A 19,864-nucleotide genomic window follows, 5' to 3' on the forward strand; every position below is an offset into this window, starting at 1 on the left:
AGTGACAAAACAGCAGGTAAATGAACCACACCTAAATGCTAGAATGGTAAAATTACATTTCACACCAAGTACCACCCTTCTAGTCCTATAACTGTCATGTGAGTAGTTTAAATGTGTCCAGCAAAACAAAAACATATTGTTTCAAGGATTACCCCCGATTCAGGAAGCTAATTATAAACTCGGGACCTCATGACGCCACACTATGTGTGGGGAAGATTTCCATAGTCAAAAACAAAAAGGAGCTTTTATCAGCATGGAAAATCTGAACTTTGTCTTAAACCTTCCTACAGTAAAGGCAAGACATCCCATACAAAAATCATACGCTTAGAATATATTTCACAGAATATTTTTTAGCTCAATCAATATATAGAAAATATGTAAAATATTGCCATTTTGGTAGACGGCAATAAATTTCTGCGTTGAATGAACACATTTTAAATGTATTGGCCATATATTCCTGGGCTGAACAACATATTTCTAAATATATTATTATATATTTCATTGTCTCATGGGATTATGTCATAATCACTGCAGTTAATGTTTCATCAGAAGAAACAAACACATTCATAAACAATATGATTTATTTAATGAATATTAAAAGCGTTACATGTGCTGCCTGTGACTTTAGATAATATCTCTATGCACTACACCTACTTTGTTTAATTTAAAAATTATAATAATTACAGCGTGACTGTATCATTTCAATATTTTTTTCCTTTAGTCTTTTCCACTACTAAGAGCAGAAGTAAAGAAGGAAACCTGTTCGAATACAACACTGCTGTAACCAGGTGGGTCCACGGAATGTAACGATCATTCACATGACATTTACGACGAATAACCAACAGCGGTATCCATGGTGCACCACCAATCAGACGTGACACAGTATATCAATAGTCCCTGTCTGAAAGTGACACTTGTCTTAGCTATCCTCAATATTATGCCACGGGTGCTCCCACCCCAGTAATGATATAGCAAGTGTAGAATAAAGGATTGTCAGGTTTGTTCTCAGTTTGTTCACAACCAGAGACATGTTTAAAAAAAAAAAAAAAAAATAGAGCTTTATTTCAAAGCTTTATTTCCACCTCAGAGATCTGCTCAACTACAGTATTGCTAATAGCATTAGTGTTAATAACCGTAGCTGTCATGAAAAATAATATCCATATGTGCAGTCAATATATTATTCCTATATCCATTAATTGTATCAAAGCTGCCCGTAATCTAATATTATATTATTTATATTACTGATATCTAGATTACACTACATTTTAAAGAGTTTGACCATTTCTATTAACTGAAGAAAATAAAGCACCCAGCATACTGCTATATTTCATATGACATACAAAATGGTTACACTAATTAGCACAGAATGGACTTCTCATCAGTAGGACAAAAAGGGTGGGTCCACCATCAACAAAAGGGAATAGACTCTGCTCAGGTGCGTACACGGCTCACCTGTGCCGATGAGGAAATCACTTCAGTTTCATGTACGCTGCGGCCGGGCTACACCACAATGAGATGTTCCTGTCTGCAAAAATGACAATGGGAAAATACTGCTGGCTCCACAGATCTGTGCTGGTAATATGTAAGTACCATCTGTGATTTCTGTGTGTATTATATTATGAATTACCTGAATCATGTCATTCTGAGATCTCCTCAGTCATCCTGATTTCTGTCAAACTGATGCTGATGCCATCATTTAAGAATGATAGGATACTCCAGTCAAATTACATACTTAGATATGTAATATTACATATTTGGTAATTATTTTCATCTTGGACTGAGTCTATGACTGTTGATTGCAAGTAGAAGTATACTAATTCTACATTTGTCATGATGCTGGTTAAGGTCTCTGATAAGTTGTGTGTTTTGGATTTTTGGCTCTTATTGAGGCTAGGTTTATATTAATTTAATACTATTAATAATGGTAATAATACCATTGAAAGAGGATGTGATAACTAGATAAATCTATATGATTCTCCGCAATTGCTATTTTGTTTGGTAAACATGTCTTTGAAAGGGTTGATTGAGGAAGGTACAGTTTTTAGAGAGCGGAGTTTATGTAGGCTAAATCTTAAACCACTGGGCATTATTTGAAGTTTCTGTCATATCCTGTTTGGCAATTAATTAACTAATGTTACCTATAGCAAGTCAGATATGGGAATGACATTTCATTGGTTACTATTCTGTACTCATATTGAGAGCTAAAGTTCTGGGATGTAAAGTGCACATTCAAAATGGCAAAAGTCAAAAGTGGCTTTTGTTGGCTATGAAATGTCTGACTTTTGAGAAATGTGTTGTTACATTGCATGTTTCATTGTATGTGTATTTTAAAAATAATTGCACTGACATGCTTTGCACAGTTGAATTACACTCTAAACATTTCCGATTCATTCTCATTATTTTCTGATGCAATTAATTAGATCACGAGTCATTTATAATTAGTTAATATGCTGAGGCAGCTATATGTCTATAAAAATTGTATAAACAATTGTATATATTTAAGTCAAAAATAACACAAACCCTTCAACACACAGGGAAGGCTTCAGAGGTGATATTTTCTCTGTCATGATGTCTCCCTCTACTGGCTTTTTCATGCCTTGCAGCTCAAAGTCTTAAATTGAGAGGTGGAGCATCTGTCTGCCATAGACCCAATAACCAGCTGCTAATGATGATAACATTTTTTATGCAGGGTGCTTCCTTGTAGATGAAATGCTAAGTTTGGCCATCAAGCGATCTTATGTGCATTTCTGCTTGGAGGGAAGGGGGATGATCACAAAATATAATTCACTTTAGAAACTGTTCCCCTGGGTTTCATTCTGTAGTAATATAGTACAGTAAGCATTTTCTGATTGAAGAAGTTGTTCTTTAATAGCATTGTTGAACAGATTGATTAAAGGCATGAGTCCAATGACTGTGGTGCATTTTGCACAGTGCTCTGTCATGACGCCATTATGAAGGGTTCTAAACCAAATCTGTATTAGTTACTTGATTGATTGATTGATTAATTGACTGATTTATTGGTAGATTCATTCTTTGACCAAATGATTAATTGATTGATTAACTGCCTGACTGAATGTGGGCTATCATTTGCAAGTCATAACAGTTCTCGGTGTAGATTATGAAACTGTGTGTTTGAAAGAGTGGTGTGTGTCTGTCTCAGTCACATCTGCACTTGGTTCTACACCAGTGAGAATCATTCTCTGGTGCACCTGGACTGAATTTCTGTCCTCAGGTCAGGATGAAAATGAAATAAGTCACAACATAAGCAAACTGTGCACAAGCTGTGCCTGTGTGACATGGTCAGATCTGCTGTGCCATACCATAGCATTCTCTGGAGGCCCATGTCTGCTTGCACTACAATAATTTATTGCTGATATTTTTTTGTAATCAGTTTAATGGGTTTACATATGTTTTCCCGGTGATTTACATATAATTAATATAGATTTTAGTGAAAGACAGTTCGCAGCTCACAGTTAACAGCGAAAGACTTTTGCTGTCTGAATGAATACATAATTATGTGACTGACAGGTCAAGACACAATTAGCAACATGGGTTGCAGCAAACAGAAAGAGCTTCACCTGAACAATCATAACGCCGATGGTCTGTTATTATCCATAGACCTCACTGAAAAGTGACATCCAGTCGCATGTTCATTGCAGATAACAGGGGATTATGTTACCAGGGAAGAAGAAAAGAATGTATGTATTTGTACAGAGAGAGGCATGTGGATATTGCAGTTTTTGAAGTACACAGAGACAGGTTGAATTGTGTCAGGAGAAGAATACACAGATACAAAGTCAAAGCTCTAATTTCCAGACCTGAGGAGAGATGGGATTTATTCATACTATTTAACTCATGTCAAATCTCATTGGACATTGCTAGCCAGTGTAGATGTTCATTTCACATTTTCAGGTGACATGTGATAGATATTCATGACTCTCTGGATGCACACAAAAACTGTATAGCAACAAACTGTCCACAGGTCATAATAAATTTTTTTCACACCTTCAAATTAACATATTTTCATGTACATATTTAGTATTATTCTTGCTGTCTGAGAAAAATAAATATTTTATTTTAAATGATTTAAATGATTTAGAGCAATGCTTTAATTTTTTCCTCTGTGTTTTAAATTGCTAGGTTGACATGCATTTTGAAATAGGTTTCATGACAGCCAGAATGTATTGTTCACTGTACCCAAAATTGAGTAAGTAAGAGATATTTGACATAACTTGCTGATGTAGGGGGTGAGGGCCTGGCATAGTCATATGTTAATTCATATATAGTTATAATTATATTGCTATGGTAAAAATATTTCTTTTGATTTCACAGTCATGACACATCTATCAGTTTCAGTGCTGGTGAAAGCTGAGGTGCAGTCAACAACTGTGCAATCATCAGAAGCAGTATCTAACAACCTAAACAGTCTTCGGATGACCACATCTTCAAATGGATCTAAAACAACAGAGGAAATTAACACTGTGGCCTCTCCAACAATATCATATGCACCAACAACAAGTCAAGCAGGTGAAACCGACACAAGCCATGTTACAACAGAAACATCACAGACCTCTCCATCACTCCCAGTGGATACAGCTTCCATGACTGCACCCTCTGGCACGGCGGAACAATTATCGCCAGAATCACATACCACAGCAACGACAACCACTGCATCAACAACATCTGAGTTTACAACAAAGGTCACCAACCAGCAAGATGCCACAACGGATACAACTCCTTCGGATATAACCTCAAAAGTCTCAAGTGGAACATCGTGGTCGTCATCAATGTCAGCAGGATGGGAAAATGGAGGAACACCAACACAAACAAATACAACAATAACGGACATACACCAATCAATCCTTACTGAGACATCCTCCACAGTTACCGAGGCATCAGAAACGGTCACTGTCAATGTGTTCAGCTCAAGCAGCAACACAGTGAATGAATTTCCCATTGCGTCCACTGCAACATCAGTTACCAGCACAGCTGTGTCAATAACAACACCTCTGTCACGCCTGACAACGACCGAACTGACGATGACTCGTCCAGACCTGTCAACTGCCGTGAGTGAGGCAGAGACAACATATTCCTCAGCCCTACCATCTCAAACAACACAGGCAAACACTCCAACATCTACAGACAGACTAGGACCAACAGAACTAACTTCAATATCTACCAGCGCAACAGACTTGGCTTCAACATCAGACGAGACAAATTCATCAACTATACGACAATCTACTTCACCAAGTGCAGCAGCATATACCAATACAATGTCCTCTTTGACAACAGAAACTTTAACATGGTCCTTAGATTCAGTTACTCCTGCTTCTAATACGTGTGTATATGTCTGTATAATGTCCTCCACAACAGCAGCGTCAACCCCTGCACCCTTGATGTCCATCAGCTCAAACAGTGAAACTACAACTGCACAGTTATTTCCATCAAGTGCAGCAGCATACACTAATACAATGTCCTCCTTGGCAACAAAAGAAACCTCAACATCGTCATCAGATTCAATAACCCCTGCTCCTACTATGGAGATGGCATTTACTTCTACAAGCGCGTCACAAATAACAACAGCGACAACATACTCTTCTGTTTCACAATCTCAACAAACATCAACAGAAACAATAACAAGCAGCCCAACCGCGACAGAAAAACTGTCATCACCAGACATACCCATCTCATCTACCACTGCAACAGACTTGGCTTCAACAACACATGAGACAAATTCTCCAACTTTAGCTCAATTTAGTTCAACTTCACAAATGAAAGAAACCTCCAATATTGTACTGACAAGCACCTCTTTAGGTGAGACAGGTCTTCCAGTAGTAACAGATACATACGAGTCTACAGCATCTCCCACAGTGTCCCAATCTCCTGTGCGTGTCTCCTCTACAGGAACAAGTCAGTTTACTGAAAGCCCTGGGTCCTCTCAACCCACAACATCAACAGATTCCACAATTGAGCCAACATCTACAGCTCCTGTTAGAGGTACCACTCTTTCATCTTCTGTAAGCACAGACTCGTCCTTTTCCTCCACAACTGTTACAGCTGCACAGAAAACCTCACCCACAGAATCAATGTCAACCTTGCTAGTGTTCACCACTGAGACATTTTCGACGCATGCATCATCCATGCCAACTGAAACGCTCACAAGTGAGCCCCCTAGTACCACAGTGCTTGATGAGATTCAGCCAGAGTCTGGAATAACTACCAGTTCAGCTCCAAAGAGCATAATGTCTGAATTGACAACACTTCACAGCACATATTCAGATTCAAAATCAGAAGAGAAAGCATCAGTCATGCCCAGTTTAACTACAGAGTCTTCACCAACTCTGCCAGTATCTGTAGGAAGTGAAATATCAACACAAACATCAGAGGAGGCAGTCACAAGCATGTCAGATTTGAGTAGTACCATGCCTACAGGACATTCTACAATGTCCTCCACGACAGCAGCGTCAACCCCTGCACCCTTGACGTCCATCAGCTCACACAGTGAAACTACAACAGCGCAGTCATTTCCATCAAGTGCAGCAGCATATACCAATACAATGTCCTCCTTGGCAACAAAAGAAACCTCAACATCGTCGTCAGATTCAGTAGATCCTGCTTCTACTATGGAGATGCCATTTGCTTCTACAAGCCTGTCACAAACAACAACAGCGACAACATATTCTTCTGTTTCACAATCTCAACAAACATCAACAGAAACAATAACAAGCAGCCCAACCGCGACAGAAAAACTGTCATCACCAGACATACCCATCTCATCTACCACTGCAAAAGACTTGGCTTCAACAACACATGAGACAAATTCACCAACTTTAGCTCAATTTAGTTCAACTTCACAAATGAAAGAAACCACTAATATTGTACTGACAAGAACGTCTTTAGGTGAGACAGGTCTTCCAGTAGTAACAGATACATACGAGTCTACAGCGTCTCCCACAGTGTCACAATCTTCTGAGCATGTCCCCTCTACAGGAACAAGTCAGTTTACTGAAAGCCCTGGGTCATCTCAACCCACAACATCAACAGATTCCACAATTGAGCCAACATCTACAGCTCCTGTTAGAGGTACCACTCTTTCATCTTCTGCTAGCACAGACTCGTCCTTTTCCTCCACAACTGTTACAGCTGCACAGAAAACCTCACCCACAGAATCAATGTCAACCTTGCCAGTGTTCACCACTGAGACATTTTCGACGCATGCATCATCCATGCCGACTAAAACGCTCACAAGTGAGCCCCCTAGTACCACAGTGCTTGATGAGACTCAACCAGAGTCTGGAATAACTACCAGTTCAGCTCCAAAGAGCATAATGTCTGAATTGACAACACTTCACAGCACATATTCAGATTCAACAACAGAAAAAACATCATCAGTCATGCCAAGTTTAACTACAGAATCTTCACCAACTCTGCCAGTATCTGCAGGAAGTGAAATATCAACACAAACATCTGAGGAAGCAGTCACAAGCATGTCAGATTTGAGTAGTACCATGCCTATAGGACATTCTATAATGTCCTCCACGACAGCAGCGTCAACCTCTGCACCCTTGACGTCCATCAGCTCAAACAGTGACACCACAACTGCGCAGTCAAATCCATCAAGTGCAGCAGTATACACTAATACAATGTCCTCCTTGGCAACAAAAGAAACCTCAACATCGTCATCAGATTCAGTAACTCCTGCTTCTACTATGGAGGTGACATTTGCTTCTACAAGCGCGTCACAAACAACAACAGCGACAACATACTCTTCTGTCTCACAATCTCAACAAACATCAACAGAAACAATAACAAGAAGCCCAACTGCGACAGACAAACTGTCATCACCAGACATACCCATCTCATCTACCACTGCAACAGACTTGGCTTCAACAACACATGAGACAAATTCTCCAACTTTAGCTCAATTTAGTTCAACTTCACAAATGAAAGAAACCTCCAATATTGTACTGACAAGCACCTCTTTAGGTGAGACAGGTCGTCCAGTAGTAACAGATACATACGAGTCTAGAGCATCTCCCACAGTGTCCCAATCTCCTGTGCGTGTCTCCTCTACAGGAACGAGTCAGTTTACTGAAAACCCTGGGTCCTCTCAACCCACAACATCAACAGATTCCACAATTGAGCCAACATCTACAGCTCCTGTTAGAGGTACCACTCTTTCATCTTCTGTTAGCACAGACTCGTCCTTTTCCTCCACAACTATTACAGCTGCACAGAAAACCTCACCCACAGAATCAATGTCAACCTTGCCAGTGTTCACCACTGAGACATTTTCGACGCATACATCATCCATGCCGACTAAAACGCTCACAAGTGAGCCCCCTAGTACCACAGTGCTTGATGAGACTCAACCAGAGTCTGGAATAACTACCAGTTCAGCTCCAAAGAGCATAATGTCTGAATTGACAACACTTGACAGCACATATTCAGATTCAACAACAGAAAAAACATCATCAGTCATGCCAAGTTTAACTACAGAGTCTTCACCAACTCTGCCAGTATCTGCAGGAAGTGAAATATCAACACAAACATCTGAGGAAGCAGTCACAAGCATGTCAGATTTGAGTAGTACCATGCCTATAGGACATTCTATAATGTCCTCCACGACAGCAGCGTCAACCCCTGCACCCTTGACGTCCATAAGCTCAAACAGTGACACCACAACTACGCAGTCAAATCCATCAAGTGCAGCAGTATACACTAATACAATGTCCTCCTTGGCAACAAAAGAAACCTCAACATCGTCATCAGATTCAGTAACTCCTGCTTCTACTATGGAGGAGACATTTGCTTCTACAAGCGCGTCACAAACAACAACAGCGACAACATACTCTTCTGTCTCACAATCTCAACGAACATCAACAGAAACAATAACAAGCAGCCCAACTGCGACAGAAAAACTGTCATCACCAGACATACCCATCTCATCTACCACTGCAACAGACTTGGCTTCAACAACACATGAGACAAATTCTCCAACTTTAGCTCAATTTAGTTCAACTTCACAAATGAAAGAAACCTCCAATATTGTACTGACAAGAACGTCTGTAGGTGAGACAGGTCTTCCAGTAGTAACAGATACATATGAGTCTACAGCATCTCCCACAGTGTCACAATCTCTTGTGCATGTCTCCTCTATAGGAACAAGTCAGGTTACTGAAAGCCCTGGATCATCTCAACCCACAACATCAACAGATTCCACAATTGAGCGAACATCTACAGCTCCTGTTAGAGGTACCACTCTTTCATCTTCTGCTAGCACAGACTCGTCCTTTTCCTCCACAACTGTTACAGCTGCACAGAAAACCTCACCCACAGAATCAATATCAACCTTGCCAGTGTTCACCACTGTGACATTTTCGACACATACATCATCCATGCCAACTGAAACTCTCACAAGTGAGCCCCCTAGTACCACAGTGCTTGATGAGACTCAGCCAGAGTCTGGAATAACTACCAGTTCAGCTCCAAAGAGCATAATGTCTGAATTGACAACACTTCACAGCACATATTCAGATTCAACAACAGAAAAAACATCATCAGTCATGCCCAGGTTAACTACAGAGTCTTCACCAACTCTGCCAGTATCTGCAGGAAGTGAAATATCAACACAAACATCAGAGGAGGCAGTCACAAGCATGTCAGATTTGAGTAGTACCATGCCTACAGGACATTCTACAATGTCCTCCACGACAGCAGCGTCAACCCCTGCACCCTTGACGTCCATCAGCTCAAACAGTGACACCACAACTGCGCAGTCAAATCCATCAAGTGCAGCAGCATATACCAATACAATGTCCTCCTTGGCAACAAAAGAAACCTCAACATCGTCGTCAGATTCAGTAGATCCTGCTTCTACTATGGAGATGACATTTGCTTCTACAAGCCTGTCACAAACAACAACAGCGACAACATACTCTTCTGTTTCACAATCTCAACAAACATCAACAGAAACAATAACAAGCAGTCCAACCGCGACAGAAAAACTGTCATCACCAGACATACCCATCTCATCTACCACTGCAACAGACTTGGCTTCAACAACACATGAGACAAATTCTCCAACTTTAACTCAATTTAGTTCAACTTCACAAATGAAAGAAACCTCCAATATTGTACTGACAAGCACCTCTGTAGGTGAGACAGGTCTTCCAGTAGTAACAGATACATACGAGTCTACAGCATCTCCCACAGTGTCACAATCTCTTGTGCATGTCTCCTCTATAGGAACAAGTCAGGTTACTGAAAGCCCTGGATCATCTCAACCCACAACATCAACAGATTCCACAATTGAGCCAACATCTACAGCTCCTGTTAGAGGTACCACTCTTTCATCTTCTGCTAGCACAGACTCGTCCTTTTCCTCCACAACTGTTACAGCTGCACAGAAAACCTCACCCACAGAATCAATATCCACCTTGCCAGTGTTCACCACTGTGACATTTTCGACACATACATCATCCATGCCAACTGAAACTCTCACAAGTGAGCCCCCTAGTACCACAGTTCTTGATAAGACTCAGCCAGAGTCTGGAATAACTACCAGTTCAGCTCCAAAGAGCATAATGTCTGAATTGACAACACTTCACAGCACGTATTCAGATTCAACGTCAGAAAAGACATCATCAGTCATGCCCAGTTTAACTACAGAGTCTTCACCAACTCTGCCAGTATCGGCAGGAAGTGAAATATCAACACAAACATCTGAGAAAACAGTCACAAGCATGTCAGATTTGAGTAGTACCATGCCTATAGGACATTCTACAATGTCCTCCACGACAGCAGCGTCAACCCCTGCACCCTTGACGTCCATCAGCTCAAACAGTGAAACTACAACTGCGCAGTCATTTCCATCAAGTGCAGCAGCATACACCAATACAATGTCCTCCTTGGCAACAAAAGAAACCTCAACATCGTCATCAGATTCAGTAACTCCTGCTTCTACTATGGAGATGACATTTGCTTCTACAAGCGCGTCACAAACAACAACAGCAACAACATACTCTTCTGTTTCACAATCTCAACAGACATCAACAGAAACAATAACAAGCAGTCCAACCGCGACAGAAAAACTGTCATCACCAGTCATACCCATCTCATTTACCACTGCAACAGACTTGGCTTCAACAACACATGAGACAAATTCTCCAACTTTAGCTCAATTTAGTTCAACTTCACAAATGAAAGAAACCTCCAATATTGTACTGACAAGCACCTCTTTAAGCGAGACAGGTCTTCCAGTAGTAACAGATACATACGAGTCTACAGCATCTCCCACAGTGTCACAATCTCCTGTGCATGTCTCCTCTATAGGAACAAGTCAGGTTACTGAAAGCCCTGGATCATCTCAACCCACAACATCTACAGATTCCACAATTGAGCAAACATCTACAGCTCCTGTTAGAGGTACCACTCTTTCATCTTCTGCTAGCACAGACTCGTCCTTTTCCTCCACAACTGTTACAGCTGCACAGAAAACCTCACCCACAGAATCAATATCAACCTTGCCAGTGTTCACCACTGTGACATTTTCGAAGCATGCATCATCCATGCCGACTGAAACGCTCACAAGTGAGCCCCCTAGTCCCACAGTGCTTGATGAGACTCAGCCAGAGTCTGGAATAACTACCAGTTCAGCTCCAAAGAGCATAATGTCTGAATTGACAACACTTGACAGCACATATTCAGATTCAACAACAGAAAAAACATCATCAGTCATGTCAAGTTTAACTACAGAGTCTTCACCAACTCTGCCAGTATCTGCAGGAAGTGAAATATCAACACAAACATCTGAGGAAGCAGTCACAAGCATGTCAGATTTGAGTAGTACCATGCCTATAGGACATTCTACAATGTCCTCCACGACAGCAGCGTCAACCCCTGCACCCTTGACGTCCATCAGCTCAAACAGTGACACCACAACTGCGCAGTCAAATCCATCAAGTGCAGCAGCATATACCAATACAATGTCCTCCTTGGCAACAAAAGAAACCTCAACATCGTCGTCAGATTCAGTAGATCCTGCTTCTACTATGGAGATGACATTTGCTTCTACAAGCCTGTCACAAACAACAACAGCGACAACATACTCTTCTGTTTCACAATCTCAACAAACATCAACAGAAACAATAACAAGCAGTCCAACCGCGACAGAAAAACTGTCATCACCAGTCATACCCATCTCATCTACCACTGCAACAGACTTGGCTTCAACAACACATGAGACAAATTCTCCAACTTTAGCTCAGTTTAGTTCAACTTCACAAATGAAAGAAACATCCAATATTGTACTGACAAGCACCTCTTTAGGTGAGACAGGTCTTCCAGTAGTAACAGATACATACGAGTCTACAGCATCTCCCACAGTGTCCCAATCTCCTGTGCGTGTCTCCTCTACAGGAACAAGTCAGTTTACTGAAAGCCCTGGGTCCTCTCAACCCACAACATCAACAGATTCCACAATTGAGCCAACAGCTACAGCTCCTGTTAGAGGTACCACTCTTTCATCTTCTGTTAGCACAGACTCGTCCTTTTCCTCCACAACTGTTACAGCTGCACAGAAAACCTCACCCACAGAATCAATGTCAACCTTGCTAGTGTTCACCACTGAGACATTTTCGACGCATGCATCATCCATGCCAACTGAAACGCTCACAAGTGAGCCCCCTAGTACCACAGTGCTTGATGAGATTCAGCCAGAGTCTGGAATAACTACCAGTTCAGCTCCAAAGAGCATAATGTCTGAATTGACAACACTTCACAGCACATATTCAGATTCAAAATCAGAAGAGAAAGCATCAGTCATGCCCAGTTTAACTACAGAGTCTTCACCAACTCTGCCAGTATCTGTAGGAAGTGAAATATCAACACAAACATCAGAGGAGGCAGTCACAAGCATGTCAGATTTGAGTAGTACCATGCCTACAGGACATTCTACAATGTCCTCCACGACAGCAGCGTCAACCCCTGCACCCTTGACGTCCATCAGCTCACACAGTGAAACTACAACAGCGCAGTCATTTCCATCAAGTGCAGCAGCATATACCAATACAATGTCCTCCTTGGCAACAAAAGAAACCTCAACATCGTCGTCAGATTCAGTAGATCCTGCTTCTACTATGGAGATGCCATTTGCTTCTACAAGCCTGTCACAAACAACAACAGCGACAACATATTCTTCTGTTTCACAATCTCAACAAACATCAACAGAAACAATAACAAGCAGCCCAACCGCGACAGAAAAACTGTCATCACCAGACATACCCATCTCATCTACCACTGCAAAAGACTTGGCTTCAACAACACATGAGACAAATTCACCAACTTTAGCTCAATTTAGTTCAACTTCACAAATGAAAGAAACCACTAATATTGTACTGACAAGAACGTCTTTAGGTGAGACAGGTCTTCCAGTAGTAACAGATACATACGAGTCTACAGCGTCTCCCACAGTGTCACAATCTTCTGAGCATGTCCCCTCTACAGGAACAAGTCAGTTTACTGAAAGCCCTGGGTCATCTCAACCCACAACATCAACAGATTCCACAATTGAGCCAACATCTACAGCTCCTGTTAGAGGTACCACTCTTTCATCTTCTGCTAGCACAGACTCGTCCTTTTCCTCCACAACTGTTACAGCTGCACAGAAAACCTCACCCACAGAATCAATGTCAACCTTGCCAGTGTTCACCACTGAGACATTTTCGACGCATGCATCATCCATGCCGACTAAAACGCTCACAAGTGAGCCCCCTAGTACCACAGTGCTTGATGAGACTCAACCAGAGTCTGGAATAACTACCAGTTCAGCTCCAAAGAGCATAATGTCTGAATTGACAACACTTCACAGCACATATTCAGATTCAACAACAGAAAAAACATCATCAGTCATGCCAAGTTTAACTACAGAATCTTCACCAACTCTGCCAGTATCTGCAGGAAGTGAAATATCAACACAAACATCTGAGGAAGCAGTCACAAGCATGTCAGATTTGAGTAGTACCATGCCTATAGGACATTCTATAATGTCCTCCACGACAGCAGCGTCAACCTCTGCACCCTTGACGTCCATCAGCTCAAACAGTGACACCACAACTGCGCAGTCAAATCCATCAAGTGCAGCAGTATACACTAATACAATGTCCTCCTTGGCAACAAAAGAAACCTCAACATCGTCATCAGATTCAGTAACTCCTGCTTCTACTATGGAGGTGACATTTGCTTCTACAAGCGCGTCACAAACAACAACAGCGACAACATACTCTTCTGTCTCACAATCTCAACAAACATCAACAGAAACAATAACAAGAAGCCCAACTGCGACAGACAAACTGTCATCACCAGACATACCCATCTCATCTACCACTGCAACAGACTTGGCTTCAACAACACATGAGACAAATTCTCCAACTTTAGCTCAATTTAGTTCAACTTCACAAATGAAAGAAACCTCCAATATTGTACTGACAAGCACCTCTTTAGGTGAGACAGGTCGTCCAGTAGTAACAGATACATACGAGTCTAGAGCATCTCCCACAGTGTCCCAATCTCCTGTGCGTGTCTCCTCTACAGGAACGAGTCAGTTTACTGAAAACCCTGGGTCCTCTCAACCCACAACATCAACAGATTCCACAATTGAGCCAACATCTACAGCTCCTGTTAGAGGTACCACTCTTTCATCTTCTGTTAGCACAGACTCGTCCTTTTCCTCCACAACTATTACAGCTGCACAGAAAACCTCACCCACAGAATCAATGTCAACCTTGCCAGTGTTCACCACTGAGACATTTTCGACGCATACATCATCCATGCCGACTAAAACGCTCACAAGTGAGCCCCCTAGTACCACAGTGCTTGATGAGACTCAACCAGAGTCTGGAATAACTACCAGTTCAGCTCCAAAGAGCATAATGTCTGAATTGACAACACTTGACAGCACATATTCAGATTCAACAACAGAAAAAACATCATCAGTCATGCCAAGTTTAACTACAGAGTCTTCACCAACTCTGCCAGTATCTGCAGGAAGTGAAATATCAACACAAACATCTGAGGAAGCAGTCACAAGCATGTCAGATTTGAGTAGTACCATGCCTATAGGACATTCTATAATGTCCTCCACGACAGCAGCGTCAACCTCTGCACCCTTGACGTCCATCAGCTCAAACAGTGACACCACAACTGCGCAGTCAAATCCATCAAGTGCAGCAGTATACACTAATACAATGTCCTCCTTGGCAACAAAAGAAACCTCAACATCGTCATCAGATTCAGTAACTCCTGCTTCTACTATGGAGGAGACATTTGCTTCTACAAGCGCGTCACAAACAACAACAGCGACAACATACTCTTCTGTCTCACAATCTCAACAAACATCAACAGAAACAATAACAAGAAGCCCAACTGCGACAGAAAAACTGTCATCACCAGACATACCCATCTCATCTACCACTGCAACAGACTTGGCTTCAACAACACATGAGACAAATTCTCCAACTTTAGCTCAATTTAGTTCAACTTCACAAATGAAAGAAACCTCCAATATTGTACTGACAGGAAACCGCGACAGAAAAACTGTCATCACCAGTCATACCCATCTCATCTACCACTGCAACAGACTTGGCTTCAACAACACATGAGACAAATTCTCCAACTTTAGCTCAGTTTAGTTCAACTTCACAAATGAAAGAAACATCCAATATTGTACTGACAAGCACCTCTTTAGGTGAGACAGGTCTTCCAGTAGTAACAGATAAATACCAGTCTACAGCATCTCCCACAGTGTCACAATCTCCTGTGCATGTCTCCTCTATAGGAACAAGTCAGGTTACTGAAAGCCCTGGATCATCTCAACCCACAACATCTACAGATTCCACAATTGAGCGAACATCTACAGCTCCTGTTAGAGGTACCACTCTTTCATCTTCTGCTAGCACAGACTCGTCCTTTTCCTCCACAACTGTTACAGCTGCACAGAAAACCTCACCCACAGAATCAATATCAACCTTGCCAGTGTTCACCACTGTGACATTTTCGACACATGCATCATCCATGCCTACTGAAACGCTCACAAGTGAGCCCCCTAGTACCACAGTGCTTGATGAGACTCAGCCAGAGTCTGGAATAACTACCAGTTCAGCTCCAAAGAGCATAATGTCTGAATTGACAACACTTGACAGCACATATTCAGATTCAACAACAGAAAAAACATCATCAGTCATGCCAAGTTTAACTACAGAGTCTTCACCAACTCTGCCAATATCTGCAGGAAGTGAAATATCAACACAAACATCTGAGGAAGCAGTCACAAGCATGTCAGATTTGAGTAGTACCATGCCTATAGGACATTCTACAATGTCCTCCACGACAGCAGTGTCAACCCCTGCACCCTTGACGTCCATCAGCTCAAACAGTGACACTACAACTGCGCAGTCAAATCCATCAAGTGCAGCAGCATACACTAATACAATGTCCTCCTTGGCAACAAAAGAAACCTCAACATCGTCGTCAGATTCAGTAACTCCTGCTTCTACTATGGAGATGACATTTGCTTCTACAAGCCTGTCACAAACAACAACAGCAACAACATACTCTTCTGTCTCACAATCTCAACAGACATCAACAGAAACAATAACAAGCAGCCCAACCGTGACAGAAAAACTGTCATCACCAGACATACCCATCTCATCTACCACTGCAACAGACTTGGCTTCAACAACATATGAGACAAATTCTCCAACTTTAGCTCAATTTAGTTCAACTTCACAAATGAAAGAAACCTCCAATATTGTACTGACAAGCACCTCTGTAGGTGAGACAGGTTTTCCAGTAGTAACAGATACATACGAGTCTACAGCATCTCCCACAGTGTCACAATCTCCTGTGCATGTCTCCTCTATAGGAACAAGTCAGGTAACTGAAAACCCTGGATCATCTCAACCCACAACATCTACAGATTCCACAATTGAGCGAACATCTACAGCTCCTGTTAGAGGTACCACTCTTTCATCTTCTGCTAGCACAGACTCGTCCTTTTCCTCCACAACTGTTACAGCTGCACAGAAAACCTCACCCACAGAATCAATATCAACCTTGCCAGTGTTCACCACTGTGACATTTTCGACACATGCATCATCCATGCCGACTGAAACGCTCACAAGTGAGCCCCCTAGTACCACAGTGCTTGATGAGACTCAGCCAGAGTCTGGAATAACTACCAGTTCAGCTCCAAAGAGCATAATGTCTGAATTGACAACACTTGACAGCACATATTCAGATTCAACAACAGAAAAAACATCATCAGTCATGTCAAGTTTAACTACAGAGTCTTCACCAACTCTGCCAGTATCTGCAGGAAGTGAAATATCAACACAAACATCTGAGGAAGCAGTCACAAGCATGTCAGATTTGAGTAGTACCATGCCTATAGGACATTCTACAATGTCCTCCATGACAGCAGTGTCAACCCCTGCACCCTTGACGTCCATCAGCTCAAACAGTGACACTACAACAGCGCAGTCAAATCCATCAAGTGCAGCAGCATACACTAATACAATGTCCTCCTCGGCAACAAAAGAAACCTCAACATCGTCATCAGATTCAGTAACTCCTGCTTCTACTATGGAGATGACATTTGCTTCCACAAGCCTGTCACAAACAACAACAGCAACAACATACTCTTCTGTCTCACAATCTCAACAGACATCAACAGAAACAATAACAAGCAGCCCAACCGTGACAGAAAAACTGTCATCACCAGACATACCCATCTCATCTACCACTGCAACAGACTTGGCTTCAACAACATATGAGACAAATTCTCCAACTTTAGCTCAATTTAGATCAACTTCACAAATGAAAGAAACCTCCAATATTGTACTGACAAGCACCTCTGTAGGTGAGACAGGTTTTCCAGTAGTAACAGATACATACGAGTCTACAGCATCTCCCACAGTGTCACAATCTCCTGTGCATGTCTCCTCTATAGGAACAAGTCAGGTTACTGAAAGCCCTGGATCATCTCAACCCACAACATCTACAGATTCCACAATTGAGCGAACATCTACAGCTCCTGTTAGAGGTACCACTCTTTCATCTTCTGCTAGCACAGACTCGTCCTTTTCCTCCACAACTGTTACAGCTGCACAGAAAACCTCACCCACAGAATCAATATCAACCTTGCCAGTGTTCACCACTGTGACATTTTCGAAGCATGCATCATCCATGCCGACTGAAACTCTCACAAGTGAGCCCCCTAGTACCACAGTGCTTGATGAGACTCAGCCAGAGTCTGGAATAACTACCAGTTCAGCTCCAAAGAGCATAATGTCTGAATTGACAACACTTCACAGCACATATTCAGATTCAACAACAGAACAAACATCATCAGTCATGCCAAGTTTAACTACAGAGTCTTCACCAACTCTGCCAGTATCTGCAGGAAGTGAAATATCAACACAAACATCTGAGAAAACAGTCACAAGCATGTCAGATTTGAGTAGTACCATGCCTATAGGACATTCTACAATGTCCTCCACGACAGCAGCGTCAACCCCTGCACCCTTGACGTCCATCAGCTCAAACAGTGACACCACAACTGCGCAGTCAAATCCATCAAGTGCAGCAGCATATACCAATACAATGTCCTCCTTGGCAACAAAAGAAACCTCAACATCGTCGTCAGATTCAGTAGATCCTGCTTCTACTATGGAGATGACATTTGCTTCTACAAGCGCGTCACAAACAACAACAGCGACAACATACTCTTCTGTTTCACAATCTCAACAAACATCAACAGAAACAATAACAAGCAGTCCAACCGTGACAGAAAAACTGTCATCACCAGTCATACCCATCTCATCTACCACTGCAACAGACTTGGCTTCAACAACACATGAGACAAATTCTCCAACTTTAGCTCAATTTAGTTCAACTTCACAAATGAAAGAAACCACTAATATTGTACTGACAAGCACCTCTTTAGGTGAGACAGGTCTTCCAGTAGTAACAGATACATACGAGTCTACAGCATCTCCCACAGTGTCACAATCTCCTGTGCATGTCTCCTCTATAGGAACAAGTCAGGTAACTGAAAACCCTGGATCATCTCAACCCACAACATCTACAGATTCCACAATTGAGCGAACATCTACAGCTCCTGTTAGAGGTACCACTCTTTCATCTTCTGCTAGCACAGACTCGTCCTTTTCCTCCACAACTGTTACAGCTGCACAGAAAACCTCACCCACAGAATCAATATCAACCTTGCCAGTGTTCACCACTGTGACATTTTCGACACATGCATCATCCATGCCGACTGAAACGCTCACAAGTGAGCCCCCTAGTACCACAGTGCTTGATGAGACTCAGCCAGAGTCTGGAATAACTACCAGTTCAGCTCCAAAGAGCATAATGTCTGAATTGACAACACTTCACAGCACGTATTCAGATTCAATGTCAGAAGAGACAGCATCAGTCATGTCAAGTTTAACTACAGAGTCTTCACCAACTCTGCCAGTATCTGCAGGAAGTGAAATATCAACACAAACATCAGAGGAGGCAGTCACAAGCATGTCAGATTTGAGTAGTACCATGCCTATAGGACATTCTACAATGTCCTCCACGACAGCAGCGTCAACCCCTGCACCCTTGACGTCCATCAGCTCAGACAGTGAAACTACAACAGCGCAGTCATTTCCATCAAGTGCAGCAGCATATACCAATACAATGTCCTCCATGACAGCAGCGTCAACCTCTGCACCCTTGACGTCCATCAGCTCAGACAGTGACACTACAACAGCGCAGTCATTTCCATCAAGTGCAGCAGCAGACACCAATACAATGT

General features: G+C 42.1%; 1 protein-coding gene across 1 annotated transcript; it reads left to right on the plus strand.

Annotated features, from left to right (window-relative positions):
• The first annotated feature begins 1,548 nt into the window (after window positions 1–1,548).
• Window positions 1,549–19,808, plus strand: LOC118783829 (mucin-5AC-like). Its single transcript, XM_036537787.1, has 12 exons — window positions 1,549–1,582; window positions 4,333–5,997; window positions 6,991–7,986; window positions 8,077–8,169; window positions 9,163–9,255; window positions 10,249–10,341; window positions 11,335–11,427; window positions 15,836–15,928; window positions 16,922–17,014; window positions 18,008–18,100; window positions 19,094–19,302; window positions 19,797–19,808. Exons 2-12 carry the CDS (start codon window positions 4,335–4,337, stop codon window positions 19,806–19,808), a joined length of 3,531 nt encoding a protein of 1,176 aa, XP_036393680.1. The 5' UTR covers window positions 1,549–1,582; window positions 4,333–4,334.
• Window positions 19,809–19,864: the final 56 nt, after the last annotated feature.

This window comes from Megalops cyprinoides, chromosome 9 (genome assembly GCF_013368585.1).
Source record: "Megalops cyprinoides isolate fMegCyp1 chromosome 9, fMegCyp1.pri, whole genome shotgun sequence".
Classification (NCBI taxonomy): Eukaryota; Metazoa; Chordata; class Actinopteri; order Elopiformes; family Megalopidae; genus Megalops; species Megalops cyprinoides.

Excerpts from the sequence above, each read along its gene's own strand:
- LOC118783829 (XM_036537787.1), top strand. The coding sequence starts at position 4,335 with ATGACACATCTATCAGTTTCAGTGCTGGTGAAAGCTGAGGTGCAGTCA. Across the intron at positions 5,998-6,990 it reads ATCTACAGCTCCTGTTAGAG|GAACAAGTCAGTTTACTGAA; the intron begins GTACCACTCTTT and ends TCCCCTCTACAG. Across the intron at positions 10,342-11,334 it reads ATCTACAGCTCCTGTTAGAG|GAACAAGTCAGGTTACTGAA; the intron begins GTACCACTCTTT and ends TCTCCTCTATAG.